This window comes from Mauremys mutica, chromosome 11 (assembly GCF_020497125.1).
Source record: "Mauremys mutica isolate MM-2020 ecotype Southern chromosome 11, ASM2049712v1, whole genome shotgun sequence".
Taxonomy (NCBI): Eukaryota; Metazoa; Chordata; order Testudines; family Geoemydidae; genus Mauremys; species Mauremys mutica.
The window spans coordinates 83,949,060-83,972,411 of NC_059082.1; the positions used below are offsets into that span (position 1 = coordinate 83,949,060).

General features: G+C 45.1%; 1 protein-coding gene across 1 annotated transcript in view; it reads left to right on the top strand.

The window, feature by feature from the left end:
- PRKCB (protein kinase C beta) overlaps positions 1–23,352 on the top strand; it is a 232,598-nt gene that overhangs the window by 201,716 nt on the left and 7,530 nt on the right. Inside the window, exons 14-16 of the mRNA XM_044980600.1 lie at positions 2,584–2,664; positions 2,964–3,071; positions 13,667–13,807. Of these exons, the coding sequence (XP_044836535.1) occupies positions 2,584–2,664; positions 2,964–3,071; positions 13,667–13,807 (330 nt within the window). The remainder of the gene's footprint in view (positions 1–2,583; positions 2,665–2,963; positions 3,072–13,666; positions 13,808–23,352) is intronic.

A 23,352-nucleotide genomic window follows, 5' to 3' on the forward strand; every position in this document is an offset into this window, starting at 1 on the left:
TCCATGTGGGCTCAGATGTCTGTCTGTGCGGATCAGATTGCAGGATTGGGGCCTCAGTCAAATGTGGGAGGTGGGGAGGTGGGAACAGAAAGAAAAACCTCTTGGAGTTGAACTGAATCACTGTGTGTATATTTTACTGTGATTAGCATGTGATTTGCATTCGTATTTGAATATATGAATCTATTCAGAATAGAATTCTGTAATTGGGATGAATAAATTGTGTAATTGTTCTGTGTTAAGTAACAGATGGCACAGCCTAAGGCCTGTCAAACTCTGTACGCTGAAATGAGGCCCAGCAGCTAAGCAAATAAACTGGGGCTCGAGAGAGCCCTTCAGAACACAGATTCGCTCTTTGCCGAAGCTGGGTTCCTTAGATTCAGGTTTCCAGCCTGGTTATAACTGTGTGTGCACATGCGCTTGGGTTTCCTTCCTGCTTCCCCCTTGGTCAGTGGTACCCAAGACTCAAGTGACCTCCTCATTTGAAAACGGGAAAATAAAATGACAGAAACATGGACTCTCCCAGACTCCCCCATATGCATCGTCATTCAGACAGACCTGGACCGGCTGACTCAGTAGCTTGGTAGAACAAATGGTGTTTCTCCTTCACTCTCAGAAGGGCTGATTGCTGGAGTAGTTTCTTTCCTTAAATAGCTGGGAAATCAAAACACATGCTAGTAGCACCACAGTTTGGCTGGAAATGTCCCGGTTGTGCAGCGGGATTGTACATTAGCTTTTTCTATGATAAAGACACACAGTCTATGCAGTCACTTGCATCCGAAGAAGTGGGTATTCACCCACGAAAGCTCATGCTGCAAAACGTCTGTTAGTCTATAAGGTGCCACAGGATTCTTTGCTGCTTTTACAGTCTATGCTGGTGTGCCTAAATTGTCCTTTCATGTGGGCAAGGTACTTTGTTCATTTGGGGCTTAATCACACAAGCCAATGAGTATTCTGACCCTGAGCCAGCAAAGCCCTTAGAGCATGTGCTTAAATTTAAGTACATGAGCAATCCCATTGACTGTGATAGCCTGGGCCCTTATTCAAGATACTGTGAAGTGACTTAGGCAGTTCACAATCTTGAAACATGTCTGAAGTCCGCTAGTGATCATGCAGATTTCTAATGGTCTGAGTACTGTGCAGGGACATGCATTTCTGGAAACAGTCTCTGGTCCGCTCCTAATGCAGGAATACTGTACTTACCAGCAATGTCTGCATGCATAAAGCATAAACTATGGTGCAATATAACTGCCTCTATTTTTGAAGAATGTGAAATGGAGAAGGCTTATTTAGGTAAAGTGGGACTTTCTCATGATCTGGTGGGTTTTTCTCCACTGAGCAACTTTGATATCTAAGTGGCATTTCTCTGGAAGCAGAATTGTAACTTAAACCTTGCCATGCACTGGAACAATTTTTGAGCTTTCAATTTATTTCACTAGAAGGAGAGTTTCTTTGTGCTAGACATTACTCCAGTTGGGTTCAGTGACTGATGGCTGTTCATGATGTAGGAGAAATTAAACCAAGCTATGTGTGAAGCTGGTAAGTGATCTTGCTGATTTCACTGCAAGGTTGTATAGACTGTGATTGCACAGCCACAAGTTTTCACAAAAAGAGCCATGCAAAAAAATGTGAAATGTCATGTTCTGAGGCAAGAAATTGACCTTTATTCCAATGAAATTTTGACTCTTGAAATTTCAAAACTGTGATGGCTTTCAATTGAAAATTGTGTTATCTCCATTTTCTCTCCAAAATGGTCAGATTTGTAAGGAAATGTGATGCTGCACAGTTGTAGGAGCTTTTTTCTCTCTCTTTTTTCTTTTCTGGAAGTTTGAGCTATTATATGAAATAAAAATGCAATCTAATAGCTTCAAATGTTGAGAGTTTTAATTACTAAAATTTCATAAGCCCTTTTGAAAGATCTACCTCTACTGAATATACCTAGAGGGCCAAATTCTGTACTGTGACACCAGAGCAACTGTAGAGAAATCAGTGGAATTAATCCAGTTTTACACCAGTGTGAATGAGAGTACAATTTGGCCTAATGTTTCTGCTTGAAACAATGTTGTATCTGTAGTGATGAATCTGATGGGGGAAGAGGGCAGGGGGATCCTACAGTTGTGAGCAAACCTGATCACTCTGATTGATCATACTATTGTTCTCTCTTGTCACACACTGACTTTTCAGGCAATATCTCAATGTACCTGGCTTCTTGGAGCTGAAGCTCATAGCAGGCTGTATTTTAGACACCATGTGTTCTGTATTAATATATATATATATATATATATATATATATATATATATATATATATATATACTAGCTGAAAAATCAGAGTGAATGTTTTGTTTTTCCTGATGTCATACATATGCCATGTTAACAAGTGCTGTGCAATGCCTGACTTCCAAAGGTGCTGAATACCGCTACTGTCTATTTCAACAGCAGCTGCAAGTACTCATCACTTCTGAAAATCCGCCCACAAATAAAGATCCCTGTCCTTTTGACCTGGACCAAGGCTTGGAATTATTTTGCATTGTGCCAACAGGCTAATAATTGAAGCGTTGTCATCCTGCTGTTTTTGTTGTTTTTAGATAATTGCTTATCAGCCCTATGGGAAGTCGGTGGATTGGTGGGCATTTGGAGTTCTGCTCTATGAAATGTTAGCTGGCCAGGTAATTGAATTTTAATTGATTCCCATGGGATTTTGTTAAATTCCATTGTGAGCAGCTGTTGAAGAGCAATTTGTTTGGTCACCAGCAAACAAGGGGGGTAGGGGGGGGAGTGCTGTGTGCTTTGTGCGGTGCTGGGGATCAAGCATCGTGGATCACAGCCATGGGGAGAGGCTGCCAATCTGAAAGAGATCAGTCATGAATCACCCAGAGAAATGAAAGGCGGCTGACTTCCTGCCCGAAGATCATAGACACAAACATTATTCCAGAGACAATGACGACGTCTTTCTCTTCCTCCCTAGGCGCCCTTTGAAGGGGAAGATGAAGATGAACTTTTCCAGTCCATTATGGAGCACAACGTAGCCTACCCCAAATCCATGTCCAAGGAGGCTGTGGCAATCTGCAAAGGGGTAAGGGGCAGCCGTGGCTTTTTGGAGGGGGCAAGGAACTTATGGCTTGGTTTGAATGCAGCAAGGTGCGGAGTTGTACATGCAGATGTGTGCCTAACTCAGGGCGCTCCCTACAGCTGCAGTCACACATTGTGGGACCGCCCATATAAATGGGTAATAATAGCACAGGCCACTGTTATTGGGCTCAATACAGGAGTAACGGGATGAAATTCCTTGGCCTCTTTTAGACAGGAAGTCAGACTAGATGATCCCATGGTCCATTCTGGCCTTTAAAATCTATGAGTAAGTACACATGCCAAGTAGCTGTAAATTGGGCCGTCCTGCTTGCTTCCCCCTCAGGCGGTAATATTGCAGCCCCCTGGAGTTTTGCATCCTGTGGCCGCTCTCCATAACAAAACTGTGGCGCTAACGTCTCTGCAGCCGGGGTGAAATACACCTCTCCCCCAATATAACACGGTCCTCGGGAGCCAAAAATCCCTACTGCGTTATAGGTGAAACTCCATTATATCGGGGTAGCGGCGGCAGGGCTCCAGCGGTGAGTTAAAGAGCCCGGGGCTCCGGCCGTGGGGAGCCCCAAGCCCTTTAAATCGCCACCTGAGCCCCGCTGCCGGAGCCCCGGGGTAGCGGCAGCAGGGCTCCAGTGGTGATTTAAATCACTGGCTGAGCCCCGCTGCCGGAGCCCCGGGGTAGCAGCGGCAGGGCTCCAGTGGTGATTTAAATCGCTGGCTGAGCCCCGCTGCTGCAGCCCCAGGGTAGCAGCGGCAGGGCTCCAGTGGTGATTTAAAGGGCCCTGGGCTCCCCACAGCAGCCAGAGCCCCGAGCCCTTTAAAGCGCCGCCCGAGCCCCGCTGCTGGAGCCTCGGGGTTACCGCGCTCTATGCGAACCCGTGTTGTATCGGGTCGCATTCTATCGGGGTAGAGGTGTACCGCCAGTGAGTGTGCTGCCGTGGATTTCAGTGGGATCCGTGGTCACGCTGGACGTGAAAGCATAAGGGGTCTAGGGGCTCGGAGGGCACTAGGCAGTGCTGAATATTTAGTGTCCAGTTGCCAGCCATTTAGAACACCTGCAGCAGAGAGATTGTGCCACCGTAACGTGCATCTTCCAGCCCACCCCTGATTGAGCCCTTCCCCGTTCTGTGCAGGAGGGAGAGCCTGCCTCAGAAAGCAGCTGTGTCCCCCTTCCCTTCTTCCCTGCTGAGTTACTGTGTGTGGACATTCCAAAGAGGGGCCTTGGCGCCTCCCTGGGAAGAGGCAGGCTCCTCCCGCGGATGGGGAGGACACGGTTGGGGGCTGCTCCCATCTGCCCAGTGCAGCGTGGGCTGGGAGGGGCGCAGGGGCCACATGTCAAAGGGGAGCGTAGCGTACAGCCCTACAAAGGCAAAGCCGGGCCAGGTCCTAGGGTAGGTCCCCCAGCCCTGGGGGGTTTAACAAGAAGATCCATTCGGCTGTGGTGTGGGTGCCACAGGCTGTTTCCAGGCCAGCCTCTCCCGCACGGGGCCTCTCTGTTATTTCATGCCTGTCTCAAAGGGTTTTCAATACCTGTTGGCTTTTTGTCCACGTCGTCATGCTGCTGCTGTCACTCTGGCAATGCTGGCGAGCGGTAGCACGGGGTCAGCACGTGTTGGTTCGAGCCCAGCTCTGCACCCCCTTCACTCCCTTTCCATCAGCCCTAGCTGTGCCTTTGGGGCCAACAGTCCAAGCCAGTTTCCAGAGCTCTGCCCATGTGCTGGCTCTGACGTTGCTGCGCAGCAATCCTCTCTAGGCCAGGCCCTCTGATACTGGTAGCACCCTGTGGCAAGAGAAATAAAGGTAAAACACTGGCCTGTGCTTAATTGCTTTATTAATGGGTCTCCTCTCCTCTAAGCAGCTCCATCCCGTTTAGAAGCAGGACCAAACTTTATTTTCATGGCTGTCTAAGGCCCGGTCTATACTACCACATACTTCGGTATAACTTGCATCGCTCAGAGGTGTGAATAAGCCACCCCCTGAGCGACGTGAGTTACACCAACCTGAGCACCAGTGTGGACATTGCTACCACTGCCTCTCGCCGAGGTGGATTTATTATGTGGACAGGAGAGCTCTCTCCCATCGGCATAGACGCGCTACAGCAGTGCAGCTGCATTGGTGCAGCTGTGCTGATGTAGCACTGCTCGGCTAGCCCTTAGTGGCGGTACATGCACGTCAAAGGGCGTGACCTCGCAGCCGAGCATGTGGAGGTGCAACAGTCTCCAGGCAGCACTTGGGCATGTCTTTGGGTTTGGGCTTCTGGCCTTCCAGTTAAGTGGGAGTGGTGGGGATGAAGTGTGGAAGCCGATAGCAGGCACCAGACTTAGGGCCATTTATCCAGAGGCCCCTTAACCACACTGAGTGGCAGCAGGGGCAGCTCATGTATTTGTATTAGACATAAAACAATATCAGGGCCAGGATCTGCGAAACTTCATAATGACATTTCTAACTAATTTTAAGGTAGAAAGTAAGGCCAGAATCCTGCAAATGTAAGTGCCCATATATGTGTTTTGCAGGATCAAGGCCTAATTTTACCTTATCAAATGGCTTTTTAAATGAGCCCCTGTATGGAGCAGTGTACTGAGCTGGGAGCCAGCCCTACAAAGATTTAAGTGCATGCCTAACTTCATTTGCACCCTAAGTGATCAAAGCAGATTAGAGTCTTGATGTGGATGTTTATTATTCAGGTTTAACCCCATTCCTCAGTCAGCCAGAACTCAGCTGTAGTCCAAGCTTTCTGATCATTAGATTATTGTGGAGGGTGCCTGCTTTATTTTTAAAAACTTTTTATTTATTTGTTATTTTAAAAAATGTCAAGCTGTCTATAACTTAGAAAGTAGCATTTGCACCTGTTAGTGGATAATGACACAGCCTGTGATTGATTTTGCTGCTGCAGCATTGGGTAGCAACCTTTCCCGTTGCAGCAGGACTTGTAGCATGTGTTACCAATGGGAGTACTGGCTCTTTGGAGGGGAAAAGTTGACGTGTTCCAGGTTTTAAGTGGGTCATAGGGAAGCGATTGTTTTCCAGGTCACTTGACAGTCAATTTCAGTAAAAAGTAACAGTAAAATCTGCATGTTAATTTAGAAGCCATCATATTAATCTGAGTGGGAGTTTCTGCCAACTTTTTGGTTTTTAGTGGGGGGAGGAGGAGGCTATTTCTCCAAGTCTGGCATTAATGAAGAGAGGAAGATGTTTTCTGGTGTTATGCTAAACATCATTATCCCAACAGTGCTCCAGGGAGAAACACTGGCGAGTGATTAGAGATCGGAGCAGTGATAAATCTAGCTGTCTGCTTTATTTTCTGTCACATCAGTCAAAACCTGAATGCTGTAAATCGACAAGAAGAGACCATGATTAAAACATCTGCTGGATAGAGCTGTAATGGCTTTTCTCACTTCTGGCAAATATGAAACTGCATGGAAGGAAATTTAACTATACATACAAGTCTGGTCTCCTTTGTAAATTCTTTTTTTTGTCTTGTGTACTTTGTGTAGACAACAAAGTGGTGGTTCAATACATATATTTTTCTGAACTAAAAAGATACAAGGGACATTGCATTTTTCTCCCATTATCCCCTGCTCCCCCACAAAAAACGGACTGCAATTTTAAGAAGCCTCAGTAAGCTGAAAAGACAGACTTTGTCCAGACACATTAGAGGGGTCGGTATCTTCAAGTTAATGAGCATCTAAGTCTTGCTGCTTTTCCAGGAAAAAGTTTCATTAGCTAATATACAAAAACAACACAGTATCAATTCAGTGAAAAAAGCAATTGGAAAAAGCTCTGCATGTAAACATGAAAGGTTTTGTATATCTCAGCCAGGATTTCCAGGAACAATTGAAGGGGGATTTTGTTGTCCCTACACAATTTTACTCCTATGTGCTAGTGCCAGTCATTATTTAGTGTAGTTTTAGATGTTGCTTTGGGAAGCCAGGAGATGGAAAGCAATTTGACACAGAAGGCTCTGTATCTGCATGAGCCAAATGGTAAATGTTCATCAGATGCACTCACTGGGAAACAAATGGGATACTTAACTGTGTCTTTGACTCTTCATTAAATGCCACTTACTAGATCAAATGTAATAGTGCTTTCCCTATTAGAGTATCAAATAGGTGGGGGGGTGTTTTAGGAGAAGAAACTGGTTGTTTTGCAGTGGGGGGAGGGAAGGGCGAGGCAGACATCGTAACAATTGGTTTTATTGTGCATAGCTTTCTTTGTGCAATCCATTCTTGCTAAAGAGACCAGAAATGCTGGTTCAGCTATCAAAAGCCGGCACTCATTCTGGGCAGGCTCCTGCCATCAGACCTGTGTCCTAGATCAAATGACAGGTTGGTCTTCTATCCAGACTACCTGGCATGTGACAACTAAAAATATACCCCATCTCTTTTTGAGGGACACATTCTTGTTTGTGACCCAATTGCTTGTCCTAAAGCCTGTATTTAATGGATCACGTGTGCACTAAAGCACTGGCATAAATATACACGGTTTTTGTCCCATATGGAGACTTTTGAATGTGCCTGAACAAAGTCACTGTTTCCAGGTGAACAGATTGCCTGTGAATACCAGGTCCCTCTTGAATCTCTGTTGATAGCCATGGCATTTCCTGCCTTTGCTTTCTCAGTAAAATCTACAAGTATTTGGAATGGTATTTTCAATAGCTCAGATGCCTGGGGGAAGAAAACATCATATAATATATAACTAGCACATTGTTTAGATCATTTTAGTGGTGTAATAGACACATGAGGCTATTCCACATCCCACTACCCCTATGATCTATTGGTGACACGGCTATTGAAGTAACACACAGTATCTGATATTTCCAATGGAATCTTTATCTTTTAATAACGTTGAAAAGCTGATAAAATGTTTGGGTTTTTAAAAATTTTTTTGGGGGGGTGAGGGTTGTTTTTGGGTTTTTAAGTTTTTTAACATCAGTTTTAAGTGACCCCGATAATATGGGAAGATTGCCTGGTAGGATACGTCATCGGGGTGATGTGTTTGTGCCAGGCTGTGGTGACATGCTGCATGCCATGGCACACTGCATGATGTAACATGCCAGTCCAACAAGTCACTAATTCTCCAAGTGACAGTTCACAGCATTCTGATGGCGGTCAAAATTTTCCAAATTTTGAATTCTCAATGACCTATTTTTTGTCAAAAATTCAAATTTTGATGGGGAAATTTTCACCAGCTCTGGGACAGTCTGTCTGATCCTAATGGTATCTTTGCTTTCCTTTATGCTGAGGGTTCAGCTCAGTTTCTATTGTCCCAGTTTACAGGGACCACAAGTTATTGTGACCATGTTCCAACCATGAGACTCTGGGAAACATACAGAGCATGGCTTTCAGCTGTTTAGGCCTGTGGTTTTCTTTAAGTGAGGTTTCCCATCTTTTTGTTATCTCTTGGGATAACCGGCAGATCATGAAGACATTAGAGATGCTTTCAGTAGGTAATGAATAGGCAATGAACATACAGTGGAGACAAACCCAGCTTTCAGAACCATACACCATGGTACACAATAACTCTGAGTGGTAATCTCCATTTTAGGGACATGTCTAGTATATGCAGTGAAGTCAATATGTTGCATGCATGTCATGTGAGCCAGACACTGAATTTAGAGAGGGGCAAAGATCTGTTCAAGCATTTCCACCTCTCAGTGCAGGATAATCTGCTTTAAACAAAGCCCTCAAAGATGTAGCTCCCTTTGCATCTCCATTGGCTAATCCTATTATAACTTGAGAAGTTAAGGCCCCAGATCAGCAAAACCCTTAGGTACTTGGTTAATGCCTTTGCTGCATTAGGACTTGAGTCAGTAGAAGCTGACCACATAGTCAAGTTACGAAATTGTTTTTCGTAGACTACATAATTGCTGCTTGAATTAACTCTTGAAATGTACCATTGGCCTTGTATATGTATTGGTCTAATACAGTCCTCTTCATCTACAGTGATGTGTTGTATTCACGGCATTAGTGTAGGAATTAAACCAACTTCTTCCTATTTAATACACACAATGCCAAATGATTCTCTTCTATAAGTCAGGAGAATCAATCTGTAGGCTTCATGGGCTTCTGTATAACAATAGCAGATGGTGCCTTCATGCTAACATGAAGAATAAAAGCACAAAAGGAAACTGGAAGATTTAATTTCTGGGTGCATGTATCAAAAATACAGAAGAATAACTGCATCACAATATAGCCCTGTGCAGCAATGCAGACAGGTACATCAAGTAGAAAATTAATCTTTTATAATTCATTAGTCAAGGCAAGCTAGGGTGACCAGCTGTCCCGATTTTTATAGGGACAGTCCTGATTTTGGGGTCTTTTTCTTATATAGGCTCCTATTACCCCCTCACCCCCGTCCCGATTTTTCACACTTGCTGTCTGGTCACCCTAAGGCAAGCTGTTCAGAATGTGGTGTGGATTTGTGTTAACTTTGGGAAATTGTGTGTTTAACAGGGAAATTTAAATTTAAATTGTGAAAATTTAAAGTTTAAATTTAAACTGTGTGTGTCTCTGCCTCTGTGTGTGTTTGAAACAACTACCACTAGAAAAACAGCAGGTAAAGGGTAAGATTTTGGCTAGTAAAACCTAATTAGTAAATTAATGTAGGATATATTTACTGCTGTGTTTGAGAAGCTGACTATAAAACAACAGTAGGTGCAATGGAACAGATGCTTGTTCAAATTTTAATGTGTGCCCCTACAATAGTCAAATTTCTCTCTTAACTCATAGGTAGATCTTTGTTTTAGGACCCAATCTAGAGAAATTTTAGCTCCATCAACAATTTTCTGATATCATGCATTGGAGAATGCTAACTCCAGTAGACAATCCATGCAATACTCAGCATTCAGTCTAATACCAGCTGTGGAAACACAACATCAGTTATTAGAACTACAAAAAATCCACTCAGTGAAATTGAAAATTCTCTCCATAATTCTTCAATGTTAAATCCTCTTGTGTGAGGAGCGCATGATAACTTGGTGTGTGAGGACAGAGATAAGGGAAGTAAGGGGACTGTCGTGTAGGGAGGAACAGTGCTGAAAGATGAGCGAGATTTCCATACAAACCCAAGCAGGCGTTGAAAAACAGACCTTTTGGCATTTAAATTGTGACCATCAGATTTTTGTCAAATCTGAACTAGAAGCAGATCCCGCTGGTTTCTCAGGGAGATGCTGTATTTCTGCCATTCTGCCTCCACAGGATCTGATCCAAGTCAGTGGGAGCTGAGTAGGAATCACGTGGCTGACACGTGTCTTGTTTCTAATTCAATATTTGAAGTGACTCATCCTGCTTGGCATTTTCACTGCTGAATTTTATATGTAGGAGTCCCAGTGCTTGGTGTTCTGGCCGAGGCCCTGGTCGCGCCAACACACACGTGCTTAACTTCGCTGCCATGACGAGTCCCATTGACTTCAGTGAAGTGAAACATGTGCATAAGCACCTCCAGGATCAGGCCCAAGAAAGAAGGACACCCCCCCCCATATAGCTCTTTGCATGTTGGCTGGATGTAATCCAAGCTAAGGTTGCATGTGAAAATCAAATGGAGAGAGACTGCAACTGAACGAAACAAATTTGAGGAAGCGTTCTCACTGGACATTTTAGAGTCTCAAATTGTTGTAGAGGAAATGCTTTCCTAATAACTTCTCATTGATTCATAGACTATTTCTCTCACTGCTGGCAGGATTTGACTTATCAGCGAGGGTCTGATCCAGAGCCCTGTGAGGGAGATGGAAAGACTCCTGTTGACTTCACTAAGAGTTGCCTCAGCATCATAATGAATATAGTGAATGCCAGAGCAAAGATCTGAAACAGGGAGTCTCCCACTCTTTGGTACTGAATAGAGTGAAGGAGAGAGAGCCACCCAACAGCCTCCATCTGGGACTTTTGACCACCAAGAACAGCCTCCTCCCTGCCATATGGGACAGGTGGTGTGGCCCATCCTTGTACTTCTATGGCTCGTTCACTCTGGTAGGGGAATAGGGGAATCCATAGCAAATGTTAGACAAAAATGTGACTACATTTTATATATAGGCTACTTACTCTATTCTTCTGAATGAGCAGGGACATTGTTGCGTTTATTACATCAGCATAGTTTATTACAATGTAATTTTTTATTCTCGGACACTTCAATATCAAATAAGACAATATTATCCAAAAACAATAATGAGCAAGTAAAACAGCTTCAGTTCCCCCCGCCCTGAGTCCTATCATCAGTGTTACCCTTCTTCTTCCAGATCCACCTCTCCCCGTTCCCAACCACAGCTGTCCTGTGTTCCTGACAGCCGCAGTTACCGCGTCTCTTCTCTGGCAGGAGGGGAGGGCGAGGGAGTGATGCTATACTGGACGGACACCAATACCACTTCCTAAGCTTGCTAATGGGATGCTTTGATCCTTGCCACTAGCAAATTAGCACATCTTGTCTGGAAGATGATTGATCCAGATCTCAAAGGCCAGGGCCCGCTGCCTAACACTTTGCTGCTAGATGCTGGGATTTCTAGAGCTGATGTGGAAGCCATGAATGTTACTTCAGTAGCTACTCAACCACTGGCACTGAAGGGGTTAACCTGGGCTGGTTTCCCAGCTGGCTGGCTAATGAATGCACTGCCACTGGCCACCAGGGCAGTTGTTGGCTCCAACCTTTTTACTTCACTTCACATTTGTATTTCCGATTGATTGATTGAAGGGGCAGGCTTTTCTTTGTCACTAGGTCTGCGTGGAACATTTTTTTTAAGATCAGTCTCCCTGAGCATGTTTATGTGCAATCATGGGTGACATGGTTGACTTGTGTCAAAACATTTGCAACTTCCAGAACTTGTGTGTGCCTACTTGGACACACAAGTTCTGTTACTTTGCTGGGATGGGCTCTCTGCAGAGGGTGAAATTCACCCCTGACAGAGAGGCCAGGTCCAGGTTCCAGAATCACTTAAATCCTGCTTTCACCCAAACAGCATTGTGAGTTGTGTGCACACCTCTCAATCATCCCTAGTTTTGAGGGCTGTCACTCATTTTAGTCCCAACGTTACCACATTCCACACATGTAAATAAAAAATGAGGAGACACCACATCAGAAATAGAGCCATGAATCAGAAGCTCTGGAAGGAGAGGCCTTGACACTAAAGGAAGCAGCTGTTTCCTGTGTGAGCGGTGTTGTGTGTCCCCTTTACTTTGGGTCTTTAAACATAAGACCTTAAGAACGGTCGTACTGGGGTAAACCAAAGGTCCACCTAGCTCAGAATCATGTCTTCCGACAGTGGCCAGTGCCAGGTGCCCCAGAGGGAATGAACTGAACAGAACAGGGAATCAAGTGATCCATCCCCTGTTGCCCAATCCCACCATCTGGCAGTTTGGGCCTTTGTCACACCTTGCCTCCTAGATGTGGCCTGTAGCAGGTTGAGAACTGTTCTTTGTCTGACCCGCCCTGGAAATTGGCAGCGTGATCCAGAGAGAGAGAACTTGAATCTCTGTCCAAGGAAGGAGAAGGGGCAGTGGAGGTTTGTCAGCTGCTGAAGTGAACGTTCTCCTCGTGAAGTGAGGGGGAATTATGCATGTGTGTCATGGAGGGGGTGGAAGGCATAGGACTAGGCCTGTCTTCCTCCCACTTCCTGAGTGTTGGTCATTCCTTTGCCTTTTCCAAGCAGGTCCAAGGTTCATAGATTTGAAAGGCAGAAGAGTCCATTGCGATCATCTAGTCTGACCTCCACAGCTGGTCACAGATTGCACCCTGTGGTTCCTGCACTGAGCCTACTAGTGTGAACAGCTGCACAAGTCACAGCTAGTGACAAGCGGGACGTGCTGGCGTCCTTTTGCAAACCCAAGTCCTGTGCTGTAGAACAAGATTTGCTGCAAAGTGGTTGTGGTCTTGGCACTGGTTTGATTTAACTGCCTTGCTTCTAATGAAGCAGTCCTTTGTTGCAGGAATTATGTTCATATTCTCCCTGCTTATCGACATTGTATAAACCTCTGGTATCTGCATCTTATCTCAGAACGCAACCCAGACAATACCACCAGGATATTAATGCTTGCATGGCGCCTCTGAATTCCCTTACTCTTCTCTGCTTTTCTTACTGGGTCTGTGAAAAGAGAGGCTGACAATACATCCCGTTTTGACTGGGATAGTTCCTTTTTTAAGCCCTGTCCCGGCCGTCCCAACGTTTTTTGGCAAACGTGGGCGTTTGTCCCATTTGTTCTTGGCCAACTTGATCAGCTGGCAAGAGCAAACGGGACAAATGCCCATTTTTATCAAAAAAGTGGGGTGTCGTGTGGAGGAAGGGGGGATGAGCAGAGATGCCAGCCCCGTGCGGGGGGGGGGGGAGGGCAGGGCTCTGGCGGTGGGGGGGGTGCCCATGGAATAATTTAGAGGAGACTGTCTGGGAATCCTTGCTGTGTTTCTGGGCCCTGTTGTGGGGTTTTCTGTTGAGGGAGATGGTTTGATGCTAGGTGACCCGGTTTGTCCCTCTGTGCCTGGCAGACTGGGTCACGGTGTAATGTTGGCCTCAGATGCCTCTTGCGCCCATTTGATTGGTGGGATTTTCTGAAGCAGTTTGGCTTTTTGTCAATGAATGTTTCTTCTTTTCCTCTCTCTCTCTCTAAGCTAATGACCAAGCACCCTGGCAAACGCCTGGGATGTGGCCCTGAAGGGGAGCGGGACATCAAGGAACACGCCTTCTTCCGATATATCGACTGGGAGAAACTCGAGCGCAAAGAGGTTCAACCTCCGTTCAAGCCAAAGGCTGTAAGTTTGATTGTATTAAAGTGTCTCTCTCTCTCTCTCTCTGTTCCCCCCCCCCCCATCCCACACACACTTTCTCTCACTCCCCCCGCGCTCATACACAAGCATATGTGCAGATGCTACTTTCCTTGCCCACTCGATGAATGTATCCCACACTTTGTATATTTAGGAGATCCCACGCCCATAATGCTGGCACATGTCTAGCAACCATCCTAAGAGACTAAATCATTCTGCCTAGCGGGGCCCCTCATCTTGTCTTCAGAGTACAGAGGTAGAAAGCCTGTGTGTGTTGGCCCAGGGATCTTATTGCATTGCAACACCTCTCAATTCGTTAGCACCTGGATCACTCTCTCCTGTTCTCCCTCTGAAGCTGAAAATGTCTCTTTCTAAACTGACTCTTAACATCTACCTCGGGACCATATGCTAAGTCTGAATTGGTAATGAAGCAGCAATTCACTCACCGGCTTCTACCCCAGGTGAAGCCCAGGAAGTGTGGAGCTTGAATTGTGTATGAGCATTAGCAGAAAGCCAGAGGAGAATCCTTGGGATAAGGAGAATCGGAGTTTCTTGCATTGTTTCTGTATTTCTTCCTGCTGGACTTTGCTAGCTGGGGTGCAGGTTATAGGTACTTCTGGGGGATGGGAGGAATGTGCAGCATATATTGCTAGATGTGGGCTCTAAACTCTGAGAGGTGGGTCTGCCAATGGTCTGTAGTCTGTTTAGCTACCGTGGGTAAGAGGAATCAGTACTTTGACAGCATGTGGCTGGCACTGAGAGGCAGTTTGAGCAGCCAGTAATGCAGCGTGCGTTTCAGTCTGTATAACACCGTGCTTGAGGCATAAGAGTCAGAAATCAGAGGAGAAAGGAGACATTTTGAATAACAAAATAGGGTTCCGTGCCCGATGTGAGAGGAAGGATGGCCCAATAGGTAGAGCGCTATCCTAGCTCTTGGGGGACCTGCCGTGGTGTTCCTGTAGGACCTCTCTGCCTCAGTTCTCCACCATACAACGTGGGTCATAGCAATGCCCTGCCTCAAAAGAGTTCTGCGAAGATAAATACCTTAAAGATTGTGACGGGCTCAGATACTACAGTGACGAGGAACATATCAGTACGAGAGAGAGAGATGGATCTCTTGCTCCTCTGTCCCTTTCTGCAACGACCATATGGCAATAATTGCTCATAGGCCGTCCATGTGGTGTCGAGAAGCTAACGGCATAACAGCCCTATTACAATCTACTTCCTGGAGTCTCCAGCTTTGTCCTTAGGTTGCTCACTTCTTTTTGTGTGTGTGTGTGTGTGTGTGTGTGTGTCCTGCTCCTCACTTGTCTGTCATTTTCTGGGTCAGATACCTGCACTCTGCGTGATCCCATAGACCCAAAGTTAAAGCTGATTCACAGGATTTGTGTTTAGTAACCTCAGGTTGAGCTGGAAGGAAGCTCCATCTGGTCGCGAGTCCATCCCCCTGCATTATGGCAGAAGTGATTCAATTATCCCTGACCCACTCCTGATAAATGTGCATCTGGGTCCGACTCTCTCAAGTAAAGGAGGATCCCAAAGTCCTTTGTTCCATCCCAGTTTCAAAAGCTTTCCTTATATTTAGCCCCAATTTTCCTCACTGCAGCTTAAGGCCATGTTTATTTTTCTGTCCTCCGAGATGGAGGATGATAAATCTTTGCTCTATTAGTAACATCCCAGCAGTATCTGTATGCAGCTGTCCCAGCTCTGCTTAGTAGTTTTGCCCCATGTCCTGACCCTTCTCTCTCAGGTCTTATTCTCCGAACATTTTATTATTCTTGCTCACTGTACCTTTACCTGTATCCTGATCTCATCACTGCTGCTTCCTCCACGGGGCCAGTTTCCTGTAATGAAAGGCCCAGACTTACTCTAAGAACTGGTTCCCGCCGAGGATACTCATTCGCTATTAACAGCACATGGAATGCATGGAGCATGTGCCTGTAGGAGACGGTTTAGCATTACTTATCGGTGGTTAAACACCCGTCTTTTCTAGCAGCCTCTTCCCTTTTAAAGCCCTTTGCCTGACTGTTCAGAATGGAGAAATTGTCCAGCTGGTGGGCAAAGTTAGCTCCACCCCAGCTCCTTGACGGCTTCCCATTTGCCACGCTCATTGCCTTATGCAGTGTTGCCAAGACTCCTGTGAGGGCACGGGAGTGGTCCCTGGGAAATCGGATTCTGTTCCCCACTCTGCCACAACCCCCGTGTGACCAGGGGCACCTGTCTGCATCTGCAGAACTGGGGTAATGATACTTATGTTCCTCTTTGTGCTCATTTGTTCTGAGTCTCCCAGTCCCACATGGATCCTGTGGACCCCACCAAGCCCTGGAAGGACTCTGGCTTTCCACCATGTGCTCGAACATGATTATGTTTAAATTACTATTTTATATATTTACAAAGAACTCCAGCTTACTGAAGTCTTGTCTGGGAATGAAGGAACTCTGCTGTCCTAGGAAAAGGAATTCAGGCACATATGACCCAAGATCTGCTGCTGTGGGATTTGCACTCTGACCATATTCCCAGATAAATAAATGTCCCATTCCTCACAACTACAAGCATATTGGACATTTTGAGACTCAAGGGAGCGGGTGACACCCAGGTGAGGATTATCCATGAAGTCTAAACTGCTGCCTTGTGCACCATGGCTCAGAGGGGAGGAAGCTGTAGGTCATACCCTGTGTGGGAAGAGATTTCCTTGCTGCTGTCACAGCCCTGGTAAAGCTTCCCCTGCTAGACACTTGCCAGGCAGCTGGACCCATGTGCTTTTGAACTTCCCGTGGTCTGGCTAGGCTCTGGCATCATCTGTCTTTGGCCTCCATGGCACACTTCCTGAGCACGAACTCCATCTGCTCCCCTTCACTGAACCTCACTGTCCAGCTGCCAGGACCTGTGCTGACCTCCCAGAACATCCCAGTAGCGCAGGCCCGCTCTTCCCCAGAGCTCCAACTGTGTGTTCACCGTTCACTTCTCCAAGAACGTGTGAGAGCTGAAGCACATAACATGCAGCCTAACAAGAGTTCCAAAACCTCTCTCTTTTTACATAGCACAAGAACTAACAGATCCAGACAAAACAATAAAATGCTCACACCCCCTTCCCTGCCTCAGTTCCCTCACCACTCTGGACTGTTCTTGGGGCTGAAGTGGGAGTCCCCTAGCATGTCCAGGATCCTCCCCCTTCTCCTCCTGCACAGCCTTGCTTTCTGCTTCTGCCTCTGCTCATCTCCCTCTCTCTTTAAAACAGCTGAGGGGAGTCCTCCTTTCATAAACATGCAGTCCCCTTTGTCAGGTGCCTCTCGTGTTCAGAGTGCCTCACCAGCTCATTCAGTTGCATGATTACTACCCACCTGGGTGAGCTGTTTTTCTAGTCTGGCTGCCTTCTTTGTCCAAGGGTGCTTCCATTTCAATAGAAGACTATCAAGGTTAACAACCTGCATTACTAGCCTTGTGTCAGCACCCCTTGGATGGTATCCCTAGATGGGGGTAAAAAGACAGCAGAGAAGGCAGACTAGCCTCACAATCAAAATGGAGTTTGCAGTTTGATAGAGAGATGTACAAAGAGTTCATAATTTCAAACTGGAATTCATAAGTTGTACATAGATTCTCCAAATCATCACAGCTGGTGAATCATTTGGGGTCAGCTGTAAAGCCAGACCCTGATTTGCATGCTCAGGACAGGAGATATTTGTGTAAATTATGTTAATGTTCAAAAATGAAAACCCATGTGGGGCTGCAAACTCGAGGAGAGGTGAGGATGATGCCATGCATTTTAATATGTGTCTGGAAGTTGCAGCATCTAGCGCAGGGCCCAGGAAGCTCAGAGACTGACTTTCATTTGGCAGTGATCCATTTTTCCTGAAATTTGTAACTGCTAGTTTTCCCCATCTGTGCTCATTTTCTAACCAGACCTGCTTCTTCCTTTCTCCTGCCGTTTACCAGTTCCTTCCTGAGCCAGATGTCCTGTTACTGTATCTGCCACATGTTGCATCTTCTTTGTTTGTTTGTTTTTAATGCAAAAAGTTGAATTCTGTCAAAAACGCTCTCTCAATGTGTTTGTTTGTAAAATGTTCAAATTGTGTCCTGCTGTAAATGTCTTATTTCTTTAAAATTCCCTTTGAACGTGGACCTTGGAATGGAGCATGGTAAGCTATTGTCTGTTGTTTCTCATCTAACAGCTTGCCGTGGGAAATATTTTAACATTTGATAGGAAAGGGAGATTAGTATTAAAGCAGGTTCAGTAGATTTTTGGATTAGTGAGGATTAAGATGACTCAGGTACCTGCTGATGGTTTATATTTCAACAGCCATGCATCTGTGTTGAAAAATACATATTCCTTTAATGCCATCTGCCAAAAGGAAATCAAAGGAAAGGAACACTTTTTTTTAAAAATGGTGCTGTCTGGTTATCAAAATGCCCATTCACAGTCACAGGGATACAGAAAATCTGGGTTTAAAATAGCTTTGGGGAAGGAAGAGTTTGTGATAACTTTTAAAAGTTCACCTGTAATCTAAGGCTTTTAATGGCAGTAAGTTTGGTCTTGCACAGAAAGGTGCATGCAACGGCAGTATGTGCTAACATGGTCTTTTTCACTTCCACAGAAATCTTTTTTTTTTTTTTTTAATTTCAGATTAGCCATTGAAATAATATAAAGACAATAAATGACATGGAACTTTTCTTGTCAGCCAAGGTTTTAAAATACAGACTGTAGATAAGTCTCCATATGGACACACGTGTGCACATGCGCAGAGAGCTTGTCTGCACTACCGAATGTTGCCATGTTTGAACATGAGTCAGCTGACACCAAGCTGATCACAATTCAGTGGTCAGCACAGAGCAGAACCCATTGAGTTCAGCATCGCGTCAGCTAATTCAGTTGGTGACAGCTTTGCTCAAACATGGCAAAATGGTTTGCGCTGTACACAAGGCCAGAGGCCAGAGCGGGCCAGTGCTCTCACATACAGATGCCAGTTAAGAAGCTAATGGGAGTGAGTTGGCGCTGGGCTGGGTCAGGTCCTCATCTGCTGTGTTTCAGCTCTGGTGGCGTCTTTACCACACTGGGTGGTCACCTGTCTATACATAGCTCTTGCTGGGGACTATCTTCACTAACCTCCACTTTTGCATAGCACCCAAGAACTCCGTGCAGCGTCTTCCTAATTCTGTAGCAGCTCTGCAGACACAGCAGCTGGATTCAAATGTAGCCTTTGTTTACGCTCCCCTTGTCTGGCTGCCCGGAATGGCCACGCTTCACTTCTTGGAAAATTGTGTAATTTTAAAACAAACAAACAAAACCGGACAGTTAATTATTCAGCCTGACTTGGGTCTGCTCTGTCCTTGGTGCTGAAAATACAGTCTTGAGCTCTTGTGGTTTGGTTCCTGCGTGGTGCTTGATTAACCTTTATCACAGTGACTGTAAGGAGAGATCCGGGTTGCAGCTTGTCTCTGGTATGCAGAAAGTCAGCGATTCTGACAAGGGGCTGTGCTTCATTGCTCTTAGGTTTGGTCTCTGCATACCAATTCCCTGCCTGGTGGCGCTTGCCCTGAGAAGTGTGTTTACACACTCGCTTTGCCTCTCATTGAGATAATTATTGTTTTTGGTGTCTAATTACTCCTTTACTTTACATAAAACCTAGTGATTTGAAAAGTCTCCTCACTCTGAAAGCGTTGAAATCAAATGGCAGAGTACAGAAGTGCTGACAACAAGGAAGTCAGTGAGTTTTTTTTAATTCTTAATTTAATAATTATCTAATTGCATAAATTAGATCTTAGTCGAATCATTTTGAGTTAATGAATATTGAAATACTATTTACAGACCCAGTTACCTAGGAAATGAGTCAGTTATGCTCTTCTAGCTCATTTTTCTTGCTGTAACCTCTGTTGTGGTGAGGCGAGTCCAGGAGACCCTCTGAGCCATTTCCGAATCAGAGATGGTTAAGGGTTTAGTGGGCAGCTCCTCTGTAGGCAAGCACATGTGACTGTACGGTACCTGCAGCATGTGTGCACTCTACAGCGTGGTAAGGCTCAGTGAAATGGAGAACAGGTTTCTAGCTGGATACAGCAGAAATCCCCAACTAGTCAATGTTTTAAAGTGAAATGTTTTTCCCCCTAACAAAATGGACATGCAGGAAACCTATAGTGAGGGTAAAGCCATGAGCTCTTCTCTGTCCCCCTCAAGATCATTCTCTCTGACCTCATTTTAATGATTTGGTTTATATTTTCATTCTCTTCTGAAGAAACCTCTTTGGTTACAGAAGAGACTTAGCAGCCCTGATTCAGCAAAACATTTCAGCAAGTGCTTAAGGCCCATTGAAGTCAATGAGACTTAAGCATGTGCTTAAAATTAAGTATATGCTGTGAAGAACTGGGACCTATATTATTAACCAGTTTTTTTGCATACTGAAAATATTTACTCAGTTATTATGCAGAAGCGTTCCCAGTGTATCCCTGCATATAGATTTTGTTGGGGGGGGAGGTAACATTTTCAAATGCACCTAAGACCCATTTTCAAAAGTGACTTAGGAGCCCAATTAAGGACTAAGACTCCTAACGGCCAGATTTTTAAAGGTATTTATACACCTAAACATTCAGACAGGCACTTTTGAAATTCCCACTAGGTGCCTAAGTCCCATGGGAGTCAGCCCCCCTGGGTGCCTGTCTGCATCTTCAGGCAATGAAATATCTTTTGAAAGTCTGACCGAGTCACTTTTGCAAATGAGATTTTGGCTTCTAGGTCACTTAGGGGCTTTTGAAAATGTCACCCTCTCTAGCCTTTGCCCCAGGTTGGAGATGGCACATTTCAATCCTCTCTTCTCCTTTGAAAATGCCACCCTTAATAGAGCACTGGCCATTAGCAGTTTGTAACAGCCCCTCTTCACAGTAGGCTGAGATTTGAATGGTTTGTGTGATTGCTAGGGGTCCTTTAGGAAAAAGCAACCCTGCTCCCCCAGAGACCTATAGTGCTCCTCTCTGAAGGCCAGGCAAGGGAGATGAAGGCCCACTCTGGTGAGCAAAGGATTAGCAGCACACCAATGTACTTTGTAATTCTGCGTGACTGTCTCTCCCTCTCCTGGCTGTGAAAAGGGGACAAGGGGAGTGGAATCTGTTTCATCCAAATACTTCTTTATCAGTGCATAATTTCCACCCATCCTTGTGCTTAGTATAATTTTTAGAAGTTAAGTAGACAAAGCCATCAGTACAGCATCTTGGCAGCCCTAAATGCTGTCTCGTTCCCAAGCTGCTCATTTTTCTGCTAAGATGCTTTATAAGTGCAAAGCATGATTACAAAGCAATCAGCACTTTGTGCATTTCATGGTCATGGGCAGTGCTTGTTTAAACTTCTCATGCTTACCCATAAACGGTTCTTTCTTCCCACCGTATGGACCGGGATAGCTAGGAAGATGCACTCCAAGTTGAGCTAATGGAAGCATGTGCAATAACTTGGCTTGCTGAGGATTCATCATCTTTTGCCTCTTCATGTGGACTGAATTGCAGGGAGGGTTGTTTTTTAACCCTGTTTTCTGTCTCACTGCAACAGTTGCAAACAGGATTCTGAAGCAGAGACAGCTGTTAAACTAGGACTTGGAGTCTGGCCAAAAATTACCTGCCTGTTTTTATTTTCATTCTGTATAATTTGTGTCAATGTGTAGGTGATGGAATAAGGCAATATGTTATAAGGTGATGAAGTGCCCTTTTTTTAAACCTCTCCTCCTAGCATTCCAGAAAACCTTGCTAGAAGGAAAATACTTGAAAACTCTGGTCCCTTTTCACAGCACTCTGACTCCGGTGGAGCAGACCCAATGCTTTCAGTGCTAGTGCCCCCTGAACAAAATACTACTCAATGGGGCAAATCCACTGCTGTTGTAATAGGTCCTAGCTCCATTGAAATCAACCGTGCGCTGAGGGTCTGCCGCAGAGGGAATGAGTGTAGCAGAATCAGGCACACTGCCCGTGGGAGACAAGGTGGGTGAGGTAATAGCTTTTGTTGGATCAGCTTTCAAGCTGCACAGAGCCCTTCCTTGGATCTGGGAAAGGTACGTAGAGCGTCACAGCCAAATACAGATAGTTTAGCATAAGTAGTTAGCACCACAGTTGCCAACTTTCACATGGAAAATAAGCACCCCAACTTTCACAATAAGCCAAAAATCCAACTACCGGTAATCCCATTTCAAAACAAGCCAGTCCCTAAGAACCCCAACTCTCTGTGACTAGATCCCCCGGCGTGCAGTCTGGGACTGGGGTGGGCCCGCTGTGCACCCCCGACTCTCTCATCCTGGCCCCTGCTTGCCGGGAGCCGATCCAAAAAAAAAAAAGCAACAAGCTACAAGCCAACAACCAACTAGCTAAAAGCCAAAAACTAGCCAACAAGCAACTCACAAGCCAATTAAGCCAAAAACAAGCCCAATTTCTGTGGGTTTGTCATGTCTGGTTCTCAGGGACCATTCTGGCCCATTAACACCCCTACAGTTATAGGAGAAAAAGGGGCACTCGTGGGGTACAGATTGTTGTAATAAGCCATAAATCCATAAATGTTTTTAAGACCGTGATTTTTAGTGTCTAGCAAAGTTATGAATGCAAGTTCCCCGGCTCGTCTTCTGAATGCGTGGTGCAGGTTTCCTTTGAAGATGAGGACTGATAAGTCAGATGCAGAGCGATTGCTTTGTGAAAAGTGAGAGTTAGGTTAGGTGCCATTTGAAAATCTTCCCCATTATGATTAGGTGCTCACAAGCTGTAACAATGAGAGTTTGAGGGTGTGTCCAACGCACCACCTGAGCTGAACTTCAGGAATAGGGGAAGATGTTTGTCATAACAGTGAAAATAGCCAGAGTCAGCTTTGTGGTTTTTCATTGCATCCCCAGGATCAATGGGGAAATATTTTATGTCTTTGTTGTCTCTATTGGAAATCAAGCGAGATATTGGTAAAACAAAAAGGCTATCTTCTAAACTGACAGTTTTATTTCTGCAGCTGTTAAAAAAACAAACAAAATAAAAAGGCCATTCTGCAGTGGCTATAAATATTAGACAGGATACTTTGAGGATTTGTGTAAAATAGATTCCCACTTTCTCAGTTCAGGATGGAGTCCTGCTTGTTTGTTCAGAGAGTACTAAACTGGGGTGGATTGCTTTCCCCAGGTGGCTTTTGTTAAATAGAAAAATTACTATGGGATGTTTTTCTCTTCTTAAAGAGGAGCTCAGTTTTGGAAGCAGTAAAACTCGGTGCTGATGTAAAGAGCATCTGTTACAGCCGACAGCAATGTGAATTCTTCTCCGTATCACTTATCCAATGGAATATGGCTATATCATCCTTCAAAAGAAAAACCTGTGAAAATGTTACTTGTCAATCTGTTTGGAAAGGAATTGGCCTTGTGTTTGCATTATCATGCACAGCTGCCTGCTGTATTAATTAGTGAAATGGCAGGATATGGTGCATGAGGGCTCTAAGGTACTGGGGGTTGTGATAGCAGGTTTGCTGATAAATGTCTCTGTAACCTTTAAAGAAAGAAGGAGCAATTGTCACATCTCATTCATACAAGGATGAAAGTTGA